General features: G+C 43.3%; 2 protein-coding genes across 14 annotated transcripts in view; both read right to left on the bottom strand.

Annotated features, from left to right (window-relative positions):
• Window positions 1-19,057, bottom strand: part of LOC128412017 (zinc finger protein 420-like) — a 983,187-nt gene that overhangs the window by 117,211 nt on the left and 846,919 nt on the right. The window lies entirely within an intron of this gene.
• LOC128412138 (zinc finger protein 213-like) lies at window positions 268-18,926 on the bottom strand. Its single transcript, XM_053384995.1, has 4 exons — window positions 18,522-18,926; window positions 2,330-2,837; window positions 2,059-2,140; window positions 268-1,768 (listed from the first exon to the last, which is right to left on the bottom strand). Exons 2-4 carry the CDS (start codon window positions 2,744-2,746, stop codon window positions 1,377-1,379), a joined length of 891 nt encoding a protein of 296 aa, XP_053240970.1. The 5' UTR covers window positions 2,747-2,837; window positions 18,522-18,926; the 3' UTR covers window positions 268-1,376.

Here is a 19,057-nt window from a genome sequence, read left to right as displayed (position 1 = left end):
AACTCTGAAGCTGACATTTAAGATGCCTGGGCAGTTCAGATCAGCCCAACTGTGGTAGAAGGAGGCAGAACTGGAGGAAGATTGTTCACAGAAAAAACTGTAATCTACTATTTCTTGTGGGGGTGTTAGGTTCCAAGGTGTTGTAGGGGGCGCTGTGAAAGTATATGAGATTTGTCACATAGAGGTATTTTTTGAATTTCCTGGCAGATAGGACGATCCCACACGGAGGCTTACCAAGAGAGGCCACGATCCCGCAATTCTCCTCCATGACGTCCTTATGCAGAGCTCTCTGGTCAGGATCCAGCAACTCCCACTCCTCGTCCGTGAAACGAACAGCGACATCTTCAAAGCACACTGGACCCTAAAAGAAAAAGGGAAATGTCCTCCTCTGAGACAGCAGAAATATGATCTGCTACACAATGCTCTGTGGTTTTCTTCCTGTTAATTGCTGTGTTATTTCAATAGGATTGCTTTGCTGCACATTTTAATTATGGGTACCTATTTTAACGCTTTAATTGAATTCTTTTATTCTGCATTTTAAGTGTGGGTATACGTCTTTTTGCAAATAGGTGGTACTCCAGCTTATGTTTACGTTTTTCTGCCTACGCAAGCATTCCAGTTTCCCCGATGAAAGGATCCACTTTCTCCTCTCCTCCTGAGTTGTTCTGGGGAGGTTCCCTTCCAATGCCCTAGAGTGAAATTCAAGGGGTTCATGGGGGCATGGAGAGGGGGAGGAGTGGGGGGCAGGCCCCATTTTGCAGCAGATAGGGCTGGCTAGGTGAATCCTGGAAATTATTTGTTATCGTCTGTCCGCTGCTTAGAAGCCTATTTTAGCATTCATTGATGAATATAGAAATACAAGAAGCCTAGTTTGGATGGCCATCTGTCTTGGAGGATCTAGCTGAGACTCCTGCAATGCAGGGGGTGGGACTTGATGACCCTTGGGGTCCCTTTCAACTCTAGGATTCCATGAAAACTGCAACTACAGATGAATCCTACTGTCAACATTCAGAAGGCTGGTGTCACAGAGTCATCTGGGCAGGAAATCCCATAGTTCACAGCTGGAGTTTACTCTTTATCAGCAAGAGCACAATGTTCACATACTTGGCTGAGTTTCGGGCTTCATGAGAACAGCAGCTCATTCCCTGAGCCTCTTCGTCCACAAAAGCAGTTGCTGAGAGTGAAGTCCCCCAACTCCCCACAGCTTTCCAAGTCCCCTCCTCTCTGGGGTTTCTGGCAAGCAATTGAACAGTGTGCCAGTGTACAGCCTGCCTTTACTCCTCCATGTTAGACCTCTCTTGGCTCTGAGAGACAAGCAGGGAGGGTGGATTCTGGCAGAAGGAGAGGGAGCCCCCGTGGCTCCTCCTTCTCCTGACTCACCTCTGCCTCTCAACCTTCCTCTCCCACTCGCCTCCTTCTTCTTCTGCCTCTGATTCTGCACTGCATTCTGCCTCAGAGTCTCCCAGCTCACTAAGCGCTGTTTCCCCTTCAGCTTCTGACACCTCCTCTTCCCAAGCTTCTCCCTCTGACCGCCAATCCTTCCTCCACCTCCACTCCTTGGGCTCAGAGCAATCTTCCCTTCCTGGTTCCCTGGCTGCTTCCTCCCACCATTCCTCTGTGCCCAACCAGTCCATGACATTGCTCCATCCCTCGGCCTCTGTCCCCACAAGGCAGCTTCCCCTGACCTGATCTGGTTCCACAGCCACTGCTTCCCTTCTGCCCCCATGAAAAGGCGGATCAGGAGGTCTTGCCGGCATCATTCTTTCACCTGCAAAAGAGAAAAAAGGTAATCAGGATGCTAGGAGTGCCTGCTTCTCTCACAGAGGAAACAGGACATCTCTAACTACAGATGGGCTTTGAGAAAGCCTTACCTGCTGAGTGCAGTTGAAGGTTTGTGCCCATTTCATGTTAGGTGTGCAGAAATACATTTCCCCTCCTCTGAACCCTTGTTCCCAACCCCCACCTCTCAAAAAAAAAAACAAGAAGAAAAGAACCCTCAGATGAGTTGGAAAACCAACAGAACAAGACCAAATGGAGAAAAGCCACCTTCCTCCTTACCCAGTGGCCTCTCTCTGGTGTCCAACGGAGGCCTCTCTGCCTCACAGGAATCCAGGTCCATTTCTGCAAAATGATCCCTTTTCTGAAAGAACAAGAATTCAAAACAGTAAATGAAAGGTGAGAAATATTAGAAAGAGAACGCAAAGACAGATACTTTAAGGGTGTTAGATTTCATTCCCCGAAAACGGATGGGCCATCAGCAGACCTTTTCTGGATGTTTTCTGTCCTGTTTGGAGCCCCTTGGGAGTATCCAGAGGAAAGTCTCTCTCACCTGCTTTTTCTCTTCCTGCTTTCTCTCCTCTGCCTGACTCAGGAGGAAACCTTCGGCCAGGGCCACCGCCTGGGAACTGGTCTCCGCTCCACAGTCCCTCACCCAGCTCTCCATCTCTGGTGGAAGGACAGCCAGGAACTGCTCCAAGATCACCAGGTCCACCATCTCAGCTTTCGTGTGCCTTTCCGGCTTCAGCCACTGACAGTCAAAGTGGTAGAGTCGGCTGCAAACCTCTCGGGGCCCTTTGGCTTCCTGGAAGCAGAACTGCCTCAACTGCTGGCTCTGCACCTCTGAGCAGTGGGTATCCTCCTCACCCAGGATCTTCTGCACAGAGTTTTCCAAGAATCCCTCACTGCTCCCAGTTTGGATGACATGGCCTCTTCCTGTTCCAGGGCCAGCTGTGTCTCGCTCATCCATCTGTGCTCTCAGGAAGCCTCTGAGAGATGGGAAGGAACCCTTTGGTCTTCTGCCAAGTTCTGTCTGTCTGAATGAGAAGCTCTAGCAAATCCTGCAAAGCAAATACATTGTTCTGTTACAAAAGTTGTACAGTATCAGGAGAAGAAAAAGTTTCCCTGAGCAAGCATGGGTGAGTCTTGCTGGGAACCAGGGTAGGATTGCACCACAGCCCAGACTCTGAGCTATCTTTCTAACAAGGAGGAGGAGGAGGCGGAGGAGGAGGAGGAGGAGATGTAGGCCTCTAGAAGGGAGATTGTGGAAATGTGGAGGCAAGCGAAGAGATTAATACAAGGCGAATCAGCCTGGTTGCTCCTTCCTTCCAGTCAATGCATGAAATCAGAACTGATTGACAAGGGAGTCATTGGTTCCTAGTGAAAAATGACTACGTGTGTTGAATCTGAATCTCCTTTCTTGTAGCTTGAAGCCATGGGTTGGAATCCTGCGCCCAGGTGACATGGCTCTCCTAAAGGCCGGCCTCACTATACACTGGCTTTGTTGATCTAAAAGCAGCCTTTGATACAGTCTCCAGAACCAGACTCTGGGACAGACTACAGGGGACCTACATAGAATTAAGAGCTTCTGCTCTTCATTCAGGCACTGCACACAAACACGGCTCTTAGAGTCAGGTGTAGCCGCCTAGGACACCTAACGGACCCTATTAAAACCTCTAAAGGAGTCAGGCAAGGGTGCCTATTGGCCCCTCTACTATTCAATTTCTATCTAAATAACTTAGTATCAGCACTCCATGACTCAGAACTCCACCCTCCGAAGCTCGCAAATCGGCATATTTCGGTCTTGCTTTTTTTTTAAATAAATTTTTATTGATTTTCCAACATAAATTAAAACACATTACAACTAACAATACATAGACAAACAAACATATAAACACGTATAATTTCGTAACCTCTTTTTCTGAAGCCTTATTTCAACGACTTCCCCATACTTCCCTTTCCTCATCCCTGTTTTAAACTTTTTCAGCAACCCCTAATTTCAATTACTTATGATTCACTTTCTTTAATCCTTTTTCTCTTACCCAATCATTTATCGCTGCAATTCTGTTTTACATTACCCATGACATTTTAGCACTCATTAATTTTACAACAGTTCTTAAGATAAACTTTAAATTTCTTCCAATCTTCTTCCACCGTCTCTTTTCCTTGGTCGCGGATTCTGCCAGTCATCTCAGCCAGTCCCATATAGTCTATCACCTTCGTATGCCACTCTTCCAGCGTGGGTAGTTCTTGTGTCTTCCAATACTTTGCTAAAAGGACTCTTGCTGCTGTTGTAGCATACATAAAAAACGTCCTATCTTTCCTTGACACCAATTGGCCTAACATGCCCAGGAGCAAGGCCTCTGGTTTCTTATGGAAGGTACACTTAAGAACCTTCTTAATTTCATTATAGATCATTTCCCAGAAGACCTTAATCCTTGGGCACATCCACCAAAGGGTGCCTATTGGCCCCTCTACTATTCAATTTCTATCTAAATAATTTAGTATCTGCACTCCATGACTCAGAACTCCACCCTCCGAAGCTCGCAAATCGGCATATTTCGGTCCTGCTATATGCCTACGATGCAGTAATTTTATCTAGATCCCCCATTGGACTCAAAAGAGCACTAAGAAAGCTCGCAGCAAACAGTGAATTTGAATGTCTCAAAATCAACTATCAAAAGACCAAGATACTTGATTTTGGGGAAAAGCCAAAGCTTAAAAGCTGGGAACTCCAAGGCCATAAATTAGAAGAAGTCGCAAACTATAAGTATCTAGGAATGGTGGTACAGGCCTCAGGAGCCAACAAACTACACATAAACTCCATCGGGAGTTCAGCGGAAAAACCCGCAAATTGATGAGAGTGGAGGCTAGCATCTGCCTAACATCTGCCTTACAAGCCTGGTAGATGAAGGGAACGCAGTGGATGTAGCCTACCTTGATTTCAGCAAGGCATTTGACAAGGTGCCCCATGATATTCTTGTAAAGAAGCTGGTAAAATGCGGTCTTGACTATGCTACCACTCAGTGGATTTGTAACTGGCTGACTGACCGAACCCAAAGGGTGCTCATCAATGGTTCCTCTTCATCCTGGAGAAGAGTGACTAGTGGGGTGCCACAGGGTTCTGTCTTGGGCCCGGTCTTATTCAACATCTTTATCAACGACTTGGATGATGGACTCAAGGGCATCCTGATCAAATTTGCAGATGACACCAAACTGGGAGGGGTGGCTAACACCCCAGAGGACAGGATCACACTTCAAAACGACCTTGACAGATTAGAGAACTGGGCCAAAACAAACAAGATGAATTTTAACAGGGAGAAATGTAAAGTATTGCACTTGGGCAAAAAAAATGAGAGGCACAAATACAAGACGGGTGACACCTGGCTTGAGAGCAGTACATGTGAAAAGGATCTAGGAGTCTTGGTTGACCACAAACTTGACATGAGCCAACAGTGTGACGCGGCAGCTAAAAAAGCCAATGCAATTCTGGGCTGCATGAATAGGAGTATAGCATCTAGATCAAGGGAAGTAATAGTGCCACTATATTCTGCTCTGGTCAGACCTCACCTGGAGTACTGTGTCCAGTTCTGGGCACCACAGTTCAAGAAGGACACTGACAAACTGGAACGTGTCCAGAGGAGGGCAACCAAAATGGTCAAAGGCCTGGAAACGATGCCTTATAAGGAACGGCTAGCTAAAGGCCTGGAAACGATGCCTTTTGAGGAACGGCTAGCAGTAAAACTAGCTAAAATGTACAAAACATGTAATAAGTGTTGGAAATGTAAAGAAAAAGAAGGGACATTCTATCATATGTGGTGGGAGTGTAAAAAGGTGAGAGGCTTCTGGGAAATGATATATAATGAATTGAAAAAGATGTTGAAATAGACTTCCGGTCGGCGCCAGCGATTAATGGCGGTCTCCCGCTGAGCTCCGCTCAGGGAGACTGCTCCACGAGTTCGGGTCTGACCGCTACGGCGAAGCGGGGACCCCTAAAATCACAGGCGCAAAAGCCTGTGAACACGGAGACTCGGTGGGCACCTTAAGCGCCCCCCTTTACCGCAAAGGAGCCTTTTTAAAGGCTCCGGAGCGGCATCGGGTGAGCGCGGAGCTGAGAGTCGCTACCCAGCCCGTGGAGCGAAGCCGCGTCGCCATTAACGGAGAGCGCCGATTCCTTCCTGACATTTGGACTTTAAATTGGATTACCGTGAGTAAGACTGAACAACAAATTTAAAAGGAAATAATTAGAAATTGGCTGAAAACGGAGAAGGCAAAAAATAAGGAAGTCTGCCTTCCTCGGACTGCATGTAAACAAAGCAACGAAATAGGAAGCTGCAATTTGACAGGAAGCAGCTTTAAATTTAACGGACTCAGACATTGGACTTAATTCCCCCCCGTAGCAGGCAGGGGCAGGGGGGGGGGAATTGTGGACTGTTATACCTGCACGGAAGAAGCATAGAAGGGGAAATTTCTGCCGTTTTGAACCCTTGGGGAGGACTGCCTGGAAAGTGAGTCACCGGGACGGAGAGCTGTCACTTAGAGACTGGTAACAAAGTTGGTCTTATACATCCTTGCAACAAGTAAATACCTTATTGGATACAAATTGGGTACTCTGGAAAGATACATTTGACAACATTTGGAAAATATTGGAATAGCCTGTTATTTTTGTTACTTTTGAAGGGAACTCTTTGTTCTTGGCACTTGGCACTTTGAGCGGCTCCCTCTAGAGGCCGCAGGAAAATTGCTACAATTGTTACAATTTTTATTGTGAGAAACAGGCTTGTGGAATTTCCCATTTGAAAGCTATTCCCGTGGGAATGACCTTGGGACATGAGTGGCCCAATAGAAGCAAGAGTAACGAGAGCTAAAGGGAAAGTTGAACAAAAGAGAAGGGCCTCAGTAACAAATCCAGTTGCACCTGTTATGACTTCTCCCATGGATACTGCGGCAGTGGCCAATGCATTAGTCAGAATAAATGAATCTCTGGAAGCGCTCACAAAGCAGAGCACTGAAAACTCTAAACAGCTGATTGAACTGTCAACAAAATTAGACAAAAATACAGAGACAATAAATAAATTAGTCCAAGAAAGTGAGGCAACCAGAAAGATTGCAGAGGAAGCGAAAATCTCTGCAGAAGAAGCAAAAGTTTCTGCAGAAAATACACAGGAAAAGTTGGTGCCAGTCTGTAAAAAGCTAGAAGAACATGATGCTGCCCTGTCTTTACTGGAATTACAGAGGAAAAACAGGAATTTAAGATTAAGATTGATTCCAGAAAATGAAAACGATAATCTGATAGAATACCTTACCAAAGAATTTCTGGAATTTTGGCAGGACAGCTTGAAAGAAGAGGAATTTAAGATAATAACTGCTTTCAGACTGGGCAGGAAACAAAACAGAAAGAGCCCTAGAGACTGTCTAATAACTCTGAGATCTCAGGAGGAGAGGGACAAGATACTAAATTTACATTTTCAAAGAGCTCTTGAGATTGGAGATTTTCGTGTTCAGATTTTTAAAGACATCCCTAAATATATCTTGGAAGTGAGGACCTACTACAAGGATTTGGTCACCTTACTGAGAAAGAACAATATACCATTCAGATGGGAGTTCCTGCAAGGCCTGTCTTTCAATTACAAAGGAAAGAAAATTAAGATAAAAACAGTGCCAGATAAAGAACAATTTTTGGCAAGGAACGAGGAGGACCTTCGGAAGGAAACGGTGGATACTACAGACCCAGCAAAAATACCAGATATTTCAAACTTATCTTTTGGAGCTAAAACATTAACAGAAGAAGGTTTGCTTGGAGCAGTTGGAGGAGTATCTAAGTAAATAACAAGATGTCCCTGCAAATTTTAAGCTGGAATTGTAATGGACTGAACCTTCCTAGAAAAAGGAAGGAGGTGTTTCATATTTTGAAAAAAGAACAATTGGACTTGATTTGCTTACAAGAAACTCACGTGACCAGAATACATCGAAAACTACTTATTAATAAAAGATTAGGACAAGAATTTATTTCATCTGACAAAGTGAAGAAAAGAGGAGTGGTAATTTATGTAAAGGAAAGGCTGGCCCCTAAACTAAAATTTAAAGATGAACAAGGAAGATATTTGGCAATTGAAATTCAAGTTCAAGGAGAAAAATTATTGGTAATAGGAGTTTATGCACCGAACGAAGGGAAGTCAGAATTCTTTAAGAAATTGCATGAGACACTAATGGACTATCTGGACTATAATGTAATTTTAATGGGAGACATGAATGGAGTGGTCTCCACAAATATGGACAAAGCACAAAGACAGGTGGTCTCCAAGGATGGGAGACTACCTAAGACCTTTTTTGAAATGACTGATAACATGAACCTGATTGACATTTGGAGAACAAGGAACCCTCTTGAGAGAGAGGGAACTTTTTTCTCTGAGGCAAAAATGACCTGGACTAGAATTGACCAAATATGGGTATCTAGTGGGATGGCACCAAAGATTAAGAAAGTGGAAATCTGCCCAAAGACTTGTTCCGACCATAATGCCGTAAAGATGGAGATGAACCCAACAACAGCTGGTTCCTTTAGATGGAGGATGAATGACTCCCTGTTTAGAGATGAAGAGGTGTACAAAAAGGCCCAGAAAGCAATAAAGGATTACTTTGAGATGAATCTGAGAACAGAAGTGGAAAAAAGAGTAATTTGGGACGCAAGTAAAGCCGTCATGCGAGGTTTTTTAATACAACAGAATGCCATAAAAAGGAAGAGACAGAATGAGCAAAAGGATAAGATCTTGGAAAAGATAAAAGAAGGAGAAAAAAGATTGAGATCTAAACCAAAGTCACATGAAATTTTGAGAGAAATTAAGTTTTATCAGAGACAATATATGGAATTGATGAACCAAGAGATAGAATGGAAAATAAAACAAATGAGACAAAAGACATTTGAATCGGCAGATAAATGTGGGAAATTTTTGGCATGGCAATTGAAGAAGAGACAAAAACAGAATACGGTTACCAATCTAGAAGTGGAGGGAAAGAACATTTACAAACCAAATGAGATTAGAAACTGTTTTCAGAGCTATTTCAGGAGACTTTATGCACAAGGGCCGGTGAATGAAAAAGAAATAGAAGAATTTCTTAAAAAATATGGATTACAAAAAATTTCTGAACAAAGTAGAGTGATTTTGAACCAGAAGATAACTGATCAAGAAATTGAGGGAGCCATTCAAAATATGCAATTGGGAAAATCTCCAGGACCTGATGGACTGACCTCCAGATACTACAAAGCTTTGAAAGAATGGCTTATGCAACCGTTGAAGGAGATCTGCAACGAAATTATAGAGGGGAAGAAGGCACCTGAATCGTGGAAAGAAGCTTATATCACACTTATACCAAAGACAGAGACTGAAAAGAACCAGGTTAAGAACTACCGCCCTATATCATTACTTAATGTGGATTACAAAATTTTTGCAGACATTTTGGCAAAAAGACTGAAAAGAGTTTTGGTGGGGGAGATTCATAAAGACCAAGCGGGCTTTCTTCCAGGAAGACATTTGTCAGACAATGTGAGAAACATAATAGACATTATGGAGTTACTGGAAGTTAATATTAACACTAAGGCAGTTTTAATTTTTGTGGATGCGGAGAAGGCCTTTGACAACATTTCTTGGAATTTTATGAAAAAGAACCTCCAAGGGATGGGGGTAGGCCAAGGTTTTGAAAATGGTATAAGTGCAATTTATTCTGAACAAAAAGCAAAATTGATTGTAAATAATGTGGTTACAGAAGAGTTTGCTATTGAGAAAGGGACACGACAGGGATGCCCAATATCCCCACTACTTTTTATATCGGTCCTGGAGGTCTTATTAAACATGATTAGAGAGGACCAGCTGGTTAAAGGGATTCAGGTCGGAGCTAAACAGTATAAACTGAGAGCATTTGCAGATGACTTAGTTTTAACCTTACAAGAGCCAGACACTAGTACGAAAAGAGTCTTAGAATTAATACAAATATTTGGTCAAGTAGCAGGTTTTAAGCTGAACAAACAGAAAACGAAAGTACTGGATAAAAACTTAACAGCTGTTGAAAGGGAGAAGTTTCAGAGTGAAACTGGTTTGACAGTAGCAAAGAAGGTGAAATACCCAGGGATTAATTTGACATCTAAGAATGTGAACTTAGTTAAAGACAATTATGAGAAATGTTGGTCAGAAGTTAAGAAAGATCTAGAAATATGGTCAAATTTGAGACTTTCCTTGTTGGGTAGAATTGCAGTTATCAAGATGAATGTCTTGCCGAGAATGCTGTTTTTGTTTCAAACATTGCAGATTTTGGACAAAATGGAATGTTTCAAGAGGTGGCAAAAAGATATATCTAAATTTGTCTGGCGGGGCAAAAAGCCCAGAATAAAATTTAAGATATTAACTGATGCAAAAGAAAGAGGGGGGTTTGCCCTGCCGGACTTAAAGCTTTATTATGAATCAGCGGCCTTCTGCTGGCTGAAAAACTGGCTGCTTCTTGAAAATACAGACATTTTGGATCTGGAAGGGTTTAATAATAGATTCGGCTGGCACGCATATATATGGTATGACAAGGTCAAAGTCCATCAAGGTTTTAAAAACCATATTGTTAGGAAAGCATTATATAATGTGTGGACTCGGTACAAAGACTTGTTAGAAAACAAAACCCCTAGGTGGTTGTCACCAATGGAAGCTAAGGAAGTGAAAAAACTTAATATGGAATCAAAATGGCCAAAATATTGGGAAATTATAGAACACGAGGAGGGAAAAGTGAAATTGTAGAGTTATGAGAAACTGAAGTCAAAAGTAAGAGACTGGTTACACTACTATCAGATAAATGAAGTTTTTAAACAGGACAGGAAAATTGGCTTCCAGGTGGAGAGGTCAAAATTAGAAACAGAGCTTTTGGAACCCAGTACTAAAAATTTGTCAAGAATGTATAACTTGCTGTTGAAATGGAATACACAGGATGAGACGGTTAAATCAGCTATGATTAAATGGGCACAAGATATTGGTCATGACATTATGTTTGCTGACTGGGAACAGTTATGGACCACCGGTATAAAGTTTACGGCATGTAATGCCTTAAGAGAAAACATTATGAAAATGATCTATAGGTGGTACATGACCCCAGTCAAGCTTGCAAAAATTTACCACACGCCCAATAATAAATGTTGGAAATGTAAGGAAACTGAAGGTACCTTTTACCACCTTTGGTGGACGTGCCCAAGGATTAAGGTCTTCTGGGAAATGATTTATAATGAAATGAAAAAGGTGCTTAAATGCACATTTGTGAAGAAACCAGAGGCCTTTCTCCTGGGTATGGTGGGCCAATTGGTCTCAAAGAAAGATAGGACGTTTTTTATGTATGCTACAACAGCAGCAAGAGTACTTTTAGCAAAGTACTGGAAGACACAAGAACTACCCACACTGGAAGAATGGCAGACCAAGGTGATTGACTACATGGGACTGGCGGAGATGACTGGCAGAATCCGTGACCAAGGGAGAGAGACGGTGGAAGAAGATTGGAAGAAATTTAAAGTTTACCTCAAGAACTGTTGCAAAATTAATGAGTGCTAAAATGTTTTGGGTCAGGTAAAATAGAATTGCAGGGACAAACAATTGGATATGAGAAAAAGGATATAAAGGGAAAAAAGTGTTTTAAGTTGAAATTGGGGGTTGCTGGAAAAATTTAAAACAGGGATGCAGGAAAGGGAGGTATGGGGAATTCGATGAAAGAAGGTTCAAGAAATAATGTGAAGAAATTATACATGTTTATATGTTTGTTTGTTTTTTTATTGTTTTGTGTTGTCTATTAATATTTGTTAAAAAACCAATAAAAATTTTATTAAAAAAATATGAAAAAGATGTTGAAATATACGTTTATTAAGAAACCGGAGGCCTTCTTATTGGGATTGGTAGGAAATGAGATAAGTAAGAAAGACTGTAAACTTTTCCAATACGCAGTTACAGCAGCGAGAATACTTCTGGCCCAAAAATGGAAACAGGAAGAGTTACCGACGGTGGAAGAATGGAGACTGAAATTGACTGATTATGCAGAACTGGACAAACTAACAGGGAAGATCCGATATCAACGAGACCAAAAGTTCATCGAGGACTGGGGAAGATTTACAGATTATCTGAAAGGCATATGTGATGAACAGATAACATTTGTTGGTTTTCAAGAGACTCTGTGAAAAACAGAGGAATATTGTTAAAAAGAAAATAAGAGGAGGGAAGGAGATATCTAAAGGCAATACTAAGTTAAGAAATGCGTTAATAATATTGATGCAAACGAAAGATCGGCAGAGGAGCCGAGGGAAGTCAAAAAAAGAGATGAATGTGTGATAAAATGTGAATTGATTGTATAAAAAATGGTTGTTTTTTTTTCTTTTGTGGAAAATGAATAAAAATATTTTTTAAAAAAAGGAGTGTGGTGGAGTCTGCTTCTTTGGAGGTCTTTAAGCAGAGGCTTGACAACCATATGTCAGGAGTGCTCTGATGGTGTTTCCTGCTTGGCAGGGGGTTGGACTCGATGGCCCTTGTGGTCTCTTCCAACTCTATGATTCTATGATCAATCTACAAATGGCTGACATTGAATCTGCTCCCCCGAGGGATAGCCCCATTGATCCTCTGTGACCAATTCCAGTCAGGCTGGCAGACTGCAGTCCTGAACACCCTCCGGAAACTGGGTTTTGCCCCTCACGCCCTTCTAAGTCTGGGCTTGGGCCAGGCCAAAGCTACGGTCAGGCAAAGAATATTAGACACCGAGAGACAACAGGACTGCGCAAGGTGCCCCGACCATAAAATTGGAGAAATCGAGAAATATATAGCCGCACCAGCAGAATATCTCTTGTTTCTCGCATCTAGAAATACAAGAAGGGCCTTTACACTCGCCAGAAGCTCGGCTCTTTCATTGCTGGTCCTGGATGGAGCCTTTAGAAAAGTCCCGTGTGCTCAGAGACTTTTCACCTGCCCATTGGGAGAGATAGGAAGCCAAAACACTTGTTCTTTAGACGTCCCTTTTACGAAGAGGCACGTAGTAAGACCATTGATCCCCTGCTGGTGAGGCTCGCTGACCTCCCGCAAAAGCAAAAATTTGACCTTTTCCTGTTAGGCAAAGACCAAAAGAAGACCTGGATGGTTGCCAGATTCTGTGTACAGATCTGTACGCGCAGACCATCTCCCAACTCAAAATAGTCCGTCATGAAAATCCCCAAACTCGGTTTCATGGGTGACTCTGAGTCAACTCCCTGGGATAGCTTGTTGGTGTACATTGTTTTTAAATTTTTTGTTGTACATAAATTGCCTGTTTTAGTTCTGTGACTGTACCCCCAAGTGTGTTTTATAAGCTGGTCTCTGACCGTAATAAATGATCTAATCTGACATGGCTCTCCTGTCTCCTCTCTGTCTCCTCCTCTCCAACTAAACATACCCAGCTCCTCATAAAGCTTGGCTTGATCTGCTTGGCTGGCCTCCTCTGCCAATAAGAAGAAAGAAAGAAGGGAAACAAAGAGGTCTGGGACCCCCCCTTCTCCCCACTGCACCCTCTGGGGGGGGGAGAGGAGACTCACCAGATCCCAGGAGAGGATTGCCCTTCCCAAAGGAGTAAGCAGCGTCTTTATACAAATGCAGAATACCCAGCTCCTCATAAAGCTCATAAAGGAGGGAGGCCAAGATGGCGACGGAGGTAGCAGCCTAATTAGAGCCTCCGACTTCAACTAACCGTTTTTATTAGTTTTAGCCTCTTCAAGACCTCAAAACTGCACCTTAAGGAGCTTAAAGACTATTGGCTGTCTGTCTTGTCGCCTCGTTTTAATTAGTTTATTCTGTTATTGTTTTATTGTTTATTTATTGTTATACCGTCGCACTGTTTACTGATACTGCTACACTGACTTACAACCTTGGAGCTCCCGGACGACGGATTGGCTTGAAATACAGCCAAAGAAGCAGAGGAAACCGCTGAACTCCATTGAGCCTAACTTCGATAAGATAAGTCCAAGAACTCCCCCATGAATACCCTCCCACCCCAAGTTAAGGCTTAAAGAGGGAAAGGTAGGGAGGCTCCCTGATCCAACAGCCTGGATACCGGTTTTCCAAACTTTACCTCTACCTTTATTTCTACAATAAAGTGCCCAATAAGGGAAGCTTTCAACTTAGAGTATGGTGTTCACAAGACAGAGCTATAAAGAGCTGGGAATCCCCCTCACCAAAGCGGCTGAACCCTCTACAAGAGGAAGGCAGGGGAAAATCTCACAATATTTTAAACCGAAAACAGACAAAATAAATAATGCTGACAAACGACACCCCCACGAATGGTCCATAGACCATAGACCGCACCAGGTACGGGGAGCTTATGGAAACAGACAAAGAAGGGGTGGGAGTCAATCTGGCAACGGAAATAAAACAAGCTGCCATAGAAGATGAAACCTCAGTGAATCAACCGGGGCTGGAGCAGGAACAAGAGCCACAAGAGGAAAACCCAGTAATTAAGACAGATGAGCCCTCCCAAAGACCCAGGCCCGGGGAGAAGATGGGGTTTCACACTGTGACGAATGAGGACCTGGAGGACACAAGAGCCCAATATCTGGACTTGGAATGCCTCCCCTACACACTAACAGGGCTATATAATGATCTGTTAAATGAACAGAAGTTGCAGATAGGCAGAGAACTGGGACACATCAAAGACTTCCTCTCAGAATGCTTGGGTCTACTTACCACCCTGACTGAAATAACTAGGAGAATAGACAACTTGCATTCATATAAAGTTCTCTCTAGGACACCAAACGATAACAGCATTAAGGAAAATAAAACCCGACATGAGGTGGAAAAAAGGAAAACATCTAGGATCAAAGCAAACCAGAAGGGAAACTTAATTGACCCTAAGAAACCCCTCTTAAAGGGGAAGTGTCCCAGGAATAAAGAGAAGAAGCCCAAGAACGTAAAAATGGGAAGGAAGACAAAGCTCCCATCTCGAACAAAGAAAACGAACTTCACAAGACTATTTAAGCTATTAGAGAATTCAAATCCAACGAGCCCAGCTAACCCAGTTCTGCCACCCCTTGATAAAAGCCGAAGCCCAAGCCCAAATAAAAACCTCCATAAGGCTGGGCTTTTCAATTCAACAGAGGAACTCCATAAGGCTAGGCTTCATAATTCAACAGAGCAACTAGCGCTCCCGAATGGAACCACGGGAAAATCAAGGGAAAACCCGATCCCTAAGCAAGAAACTACTCCTAAAACAACATACTCTCGCAGAAATCTAATTCTAAATAAACAAAAACTTATCATCCTACCTGTATACATGCACAAAGATCTCCTTTCCCCAGCACAACAGAGAATCTATATTCTCAAGAAAACTGAATTAGCTGTTAGAGGGCTCGTCCCAGCAGAAAACATCATTAATGTTAAATTTCTGCCATCAGACAAGGACCTAAACAGAGTTGTGGTAACATTCAGAGACTGGCACACAACCAAACTAGTTTCAGACAATAAGGACAAGCTACAAAGGGTTGGATTGCAGGTGACTCGCCTATTCGAAGTGTCCGGTACTCCCACTCCTCTCATCGAAACAATCAAGACTGATAAGATAAAAATAAAGCCGACAATGTCTATGATGGACGAGAACTGTAAGATGCTTCAACTAGAGGCAGAGAAAGCCCCAAACCAGCTGGCTAAAAGACCAAAAACCCTATCCCCAAATCACGTACCAGACGAAAGCTCCAGCATAGAGAAGGAAAACCGCTTCATAGCAACTATTGAACAAATACATAAAGCTCAGGACGCACTAATTGAAAGATTAGCATCCATAAGGAAATCTATTACACTCCTAGCCACACCCGTCACCAGGGAATTTAACTATGCAACTTATACCACAAAACCTTTATCCAACAGTGAGTGGATATTAAGGCTATTCCTATCGCCAGAGGAACTCGGACCTACGGAACCACCTATAACAAAGAAAACAATAACACATCAAGCTGAAATAGCGGTACCACCAGGCAAGAACGGTTCAGTCTTTGTGGACAACCTAGGAGCCCTAGACACCATTCACACGGATGACTGAAATAAGGTCACGAGGAAAGAACGCCCCTCCGGGACACTAAAATATGTCCAAGTACACACCGTGCCAAAATGTCCCACTACACACCCCAAAAGGGACATAATGAATGATAAATCCCAAATTGGCCATAAACCTAAGTTTGATTGTCCCTTGAGATGTCTGACAAAAGCAAAGATCCCAATCTAATGGACTTCCTCACTAAATTTGACATCCTATTCATCCAGGAAACCTGGTCGATAGACGAGCTCTACCTGGATAATTACCACTCGTGTATAAAAAGAGCAACACCTAGTCAAAGAGGGGGCAGACCCAAAGGAGGCTTAGCCTTACTGTTCTCAATGCAGATACAAGCTAATATTACCCAATTACCCTCCAATGATGAATGGTCTGTAGCAGCAGTTTTAGATTTTGGACAAAGCAAACTGCTATGCATAAACTTATACTTACCTACATGTCGACGGCAGGCACAAGTAGAACAACTATGGAAAGAAGTGGAAGCCCACGTGGTGCAATGGAGGAGACAACACCCGTCAGCCATGATATTACAAGCTGGTGACCTAAACTTCCAGGGAGTGGTTCGATCATGAGTGTATAACCTCCAAGAAATCATTGATCCACTCCTTCATCTGCCATAAGGATAATCCAACAGAGGATAACAGACAAAAGATGCTTGAAGCCAAAAGAAGTTACAAAATGCAGCCAAGAAGGTCAACTCTCTAATGTCATTAGAACAACAAAGGGAGTTAAACAAGGATGCATTTTGGCCCCCTTTTTGTTCAACATCTATATAAACTCCCTAATAGACCACCTACAAGGAGCGGATACACACGCCCCAAAATTAGTAGACAAAAAACTGCCTATCCTACTCTATGCAGACGATGCGGTTATATTGTCCCAGACTCAGATGGGCCTCAAAAGAGCTCTTAACAGCTTATCCCAATATTGTAGAGAAGAGAAACTAGCAGTGAACTACCAAAAAACAAAAATCATGGTTTTCTCTAACAAAAGGAAAATATACAGATGGAATTTAGACAATCAGGAGATTGAACAAGTGACATGCTTTAAATATCTAGGAGTTATATTCCAAGCATCAAGGAAGAAGACTGCCCACATAAATTACAGCTCCTCTACAGCACAAAAAAGTACAACAGCAACCCTAAGATTCCATCGTACAACGGGAGGAAATTTCATTCCTGCTACAATTAAACTATTCGTTGCAAAACCAACAGCACAAATGCTATACGGCGCACCACTCGTCTCCCTCTCTAATCTAGACCCATATGAAAAGATACAATCAGGTTTCCTTAGATCACTCCTGCAAACACCTAAATGCGTCCCAAACGCCGCCCTACGACTGGAAGCGGGCTTATACAGCATTAAAGCCAAAGTATGGATAAGAACCTTATGCACTTGGCTAAGACTTAACAACTCGCCAGTTGGACTACTTTCCCTGATGCTTCTTGACAAATTCCAATCTAGTTGGTTGAAGGGCACTCTCAGAAAACTGGCCACATATGGTCTCTCCCCAGAGTATCTATTAAGTTTAGAAAGGGGAAGGGCCAAGAACACAATCAAAGAAAGACTCAGGGACATTGAAGCCCAAAATGACTTTAATCAACTCCCGATAACTTCTAAACTTCTATACAACCCCCAAAGGCCCCATCTAGCAAACTATCTCAAAGTTCTAGACAACGCTAAACACCGATGGGCATTTTCCAGGGCCCGCTTTAACGCTCTCCCTTCAGCTCTTCTAGAGGGAAGATACAATAAAATACCGATCAAACAAAGATTATGTCCCTGTAACAGCAATGAAATCGAAACCATCGGGCATGTCATCTTATACTGCCCATTATATCGAGACTCAAGAAAAGAGCTGATCGAACCGATTCTGAGGAAAATACCTCGCAGTACAGACGACACCTATATCAGACACCTCTTAGCTGACAAAGAGCCCGAAATTAACAGGTCCGTGGCAAAGTACTGTTACATTGCAACAAGAATAAGACGAGCAATGATGTCAACAACGGAGTTCAAATTGTAAACATCGAAGGAACGATAATAAACAGTAGCGACACCTGAATTGAATTTTTAAAACTTTAAAAGTCGAAACCTGGTCATAAATATAAGCACCAATTCTGTGATTTGGCCATATTTTTACTGTTATTTGTAGCACAATACTACTTTTAATGTCATATTTTTATAAATTGCTTCCTGGTCACTGACCGTATTAAAGATATTTGATTTGATTTGATTTGATTTGCTTGGCTTGATCTGCTTGGCTGGCCTCCTCTGCCAATAAGGAGAAAGAAAGAAGGGAAACAGACAAAGAGGTTTTGGAGCAACCATTCATACACGTTTCCTCTGTTGTGCAATGACGCTGACCCGTGTCACTCACGACAGAAGTCCTACTTATACCCTTATTTAAAGAAGCTAGATTTCTATCTGCTAGATTTCCCAGGGGGCTCTGAATAAGTTTTTTTCTGGAAGGGGGGGCAGTAACTTCCTCCCCTCCCCCCCCCACAAAAGATCTAAAGGAAGGAGACAGTTCCTGCGACCTCGCCCCTCCCTGGCAGGACCCCCTGCTCCCTGGGGCTCCCCCCCTCCCCACATGAGCCACCCTCCCTTGCTGCATCCCTGGGACCCCCCCTTCTCCCCACTGCACCCTCTGGGGGGAGGAAGAAGAGACTCACCAGATCCCCTTGGAAGAGAACAATGCAGCATTTGCAGCAGAGGAAAGCAACCCCCCCTTGCAGGAAGGGGAGGGAGGGGCTTTTCCTCTGGAGGACCTGGCCCCCCTTACTTCCTGTCCTCTCTAGGAATGCAGCTCAGTTCCCTTTAACCCTTGCAAAGCCGAGTCCACCCTGCTCAGTCCTCTCTGCCTTTTCTCTCCTGCATTGCACAATCCCAGAGATGCTCATTTTGAGGGGACGCTCTTGGTTGGTCTGTGATCTGCTCCCTCCCTTGGCCAGAAACTGGAGGAAGAGCTTGCAGGGAAAAGGGGGTTGCAGGAAGCAAGGAAGCTCATCCTACAATGGGAGGGAGCCCTAAGGGTCATCTATTCCAACCCCCCTGCGAGGCAGGAATCTCAGCCAAAGCATCCAACCTCTTCTTAAAAACCTCCAAGGAAGGAGAGTCCGCCATCTCCCAAGGGATTCTGCTGCTCTTCCCGTCAGAATGTTCTTCCTGCTGTTTAGGCAGCAGAAACTGCTTTCTGGTCCTCTGGGTC

Source organism: Podarcis raffonei, chromosome 4, assembly GCF_027172205.1.
Source record: "Podarcis raffonei isolate rPodRaf1 chromosome 4, rPodRaf1.pri, whole genome shotgun sequence".
NCBI lineage: Eukaryota > Metazoa > Chordata > Lepidosauria > Squamata > Lacertidae > Podarcis > Podarcis raffonei.
Note: the sequence above shows the minus strand (reverse complement) of the source record. Positions and strands in the feature narration are given on the sequence as shown.

Bases quoted from the DNA above. Each gene is read 5' to 3' on its own strand.
- LOC128412138 (XM_053384995.1), bottom strand. From the start codon at position 2,746: ATGGATGAGCGAGACACAGCTGGCCCTGGAACAGGAAGAGGCCATGTC. The intron at 2,141-2,329 runs GTGAGAGAGACT...TTGTTCTTTCAG, and splicing joins AGCAGGAAGAGAAAAAGCAG to AAAAGGGATCATTTTGCAGA. The intron at 1,769-2,058 runs GTAAGGAGGAAG...TCTCTTTTGCAG, and splicing joins CACCAGAGAGAGGCCACTGG to GTGAAAGAATGATGCCGGCA.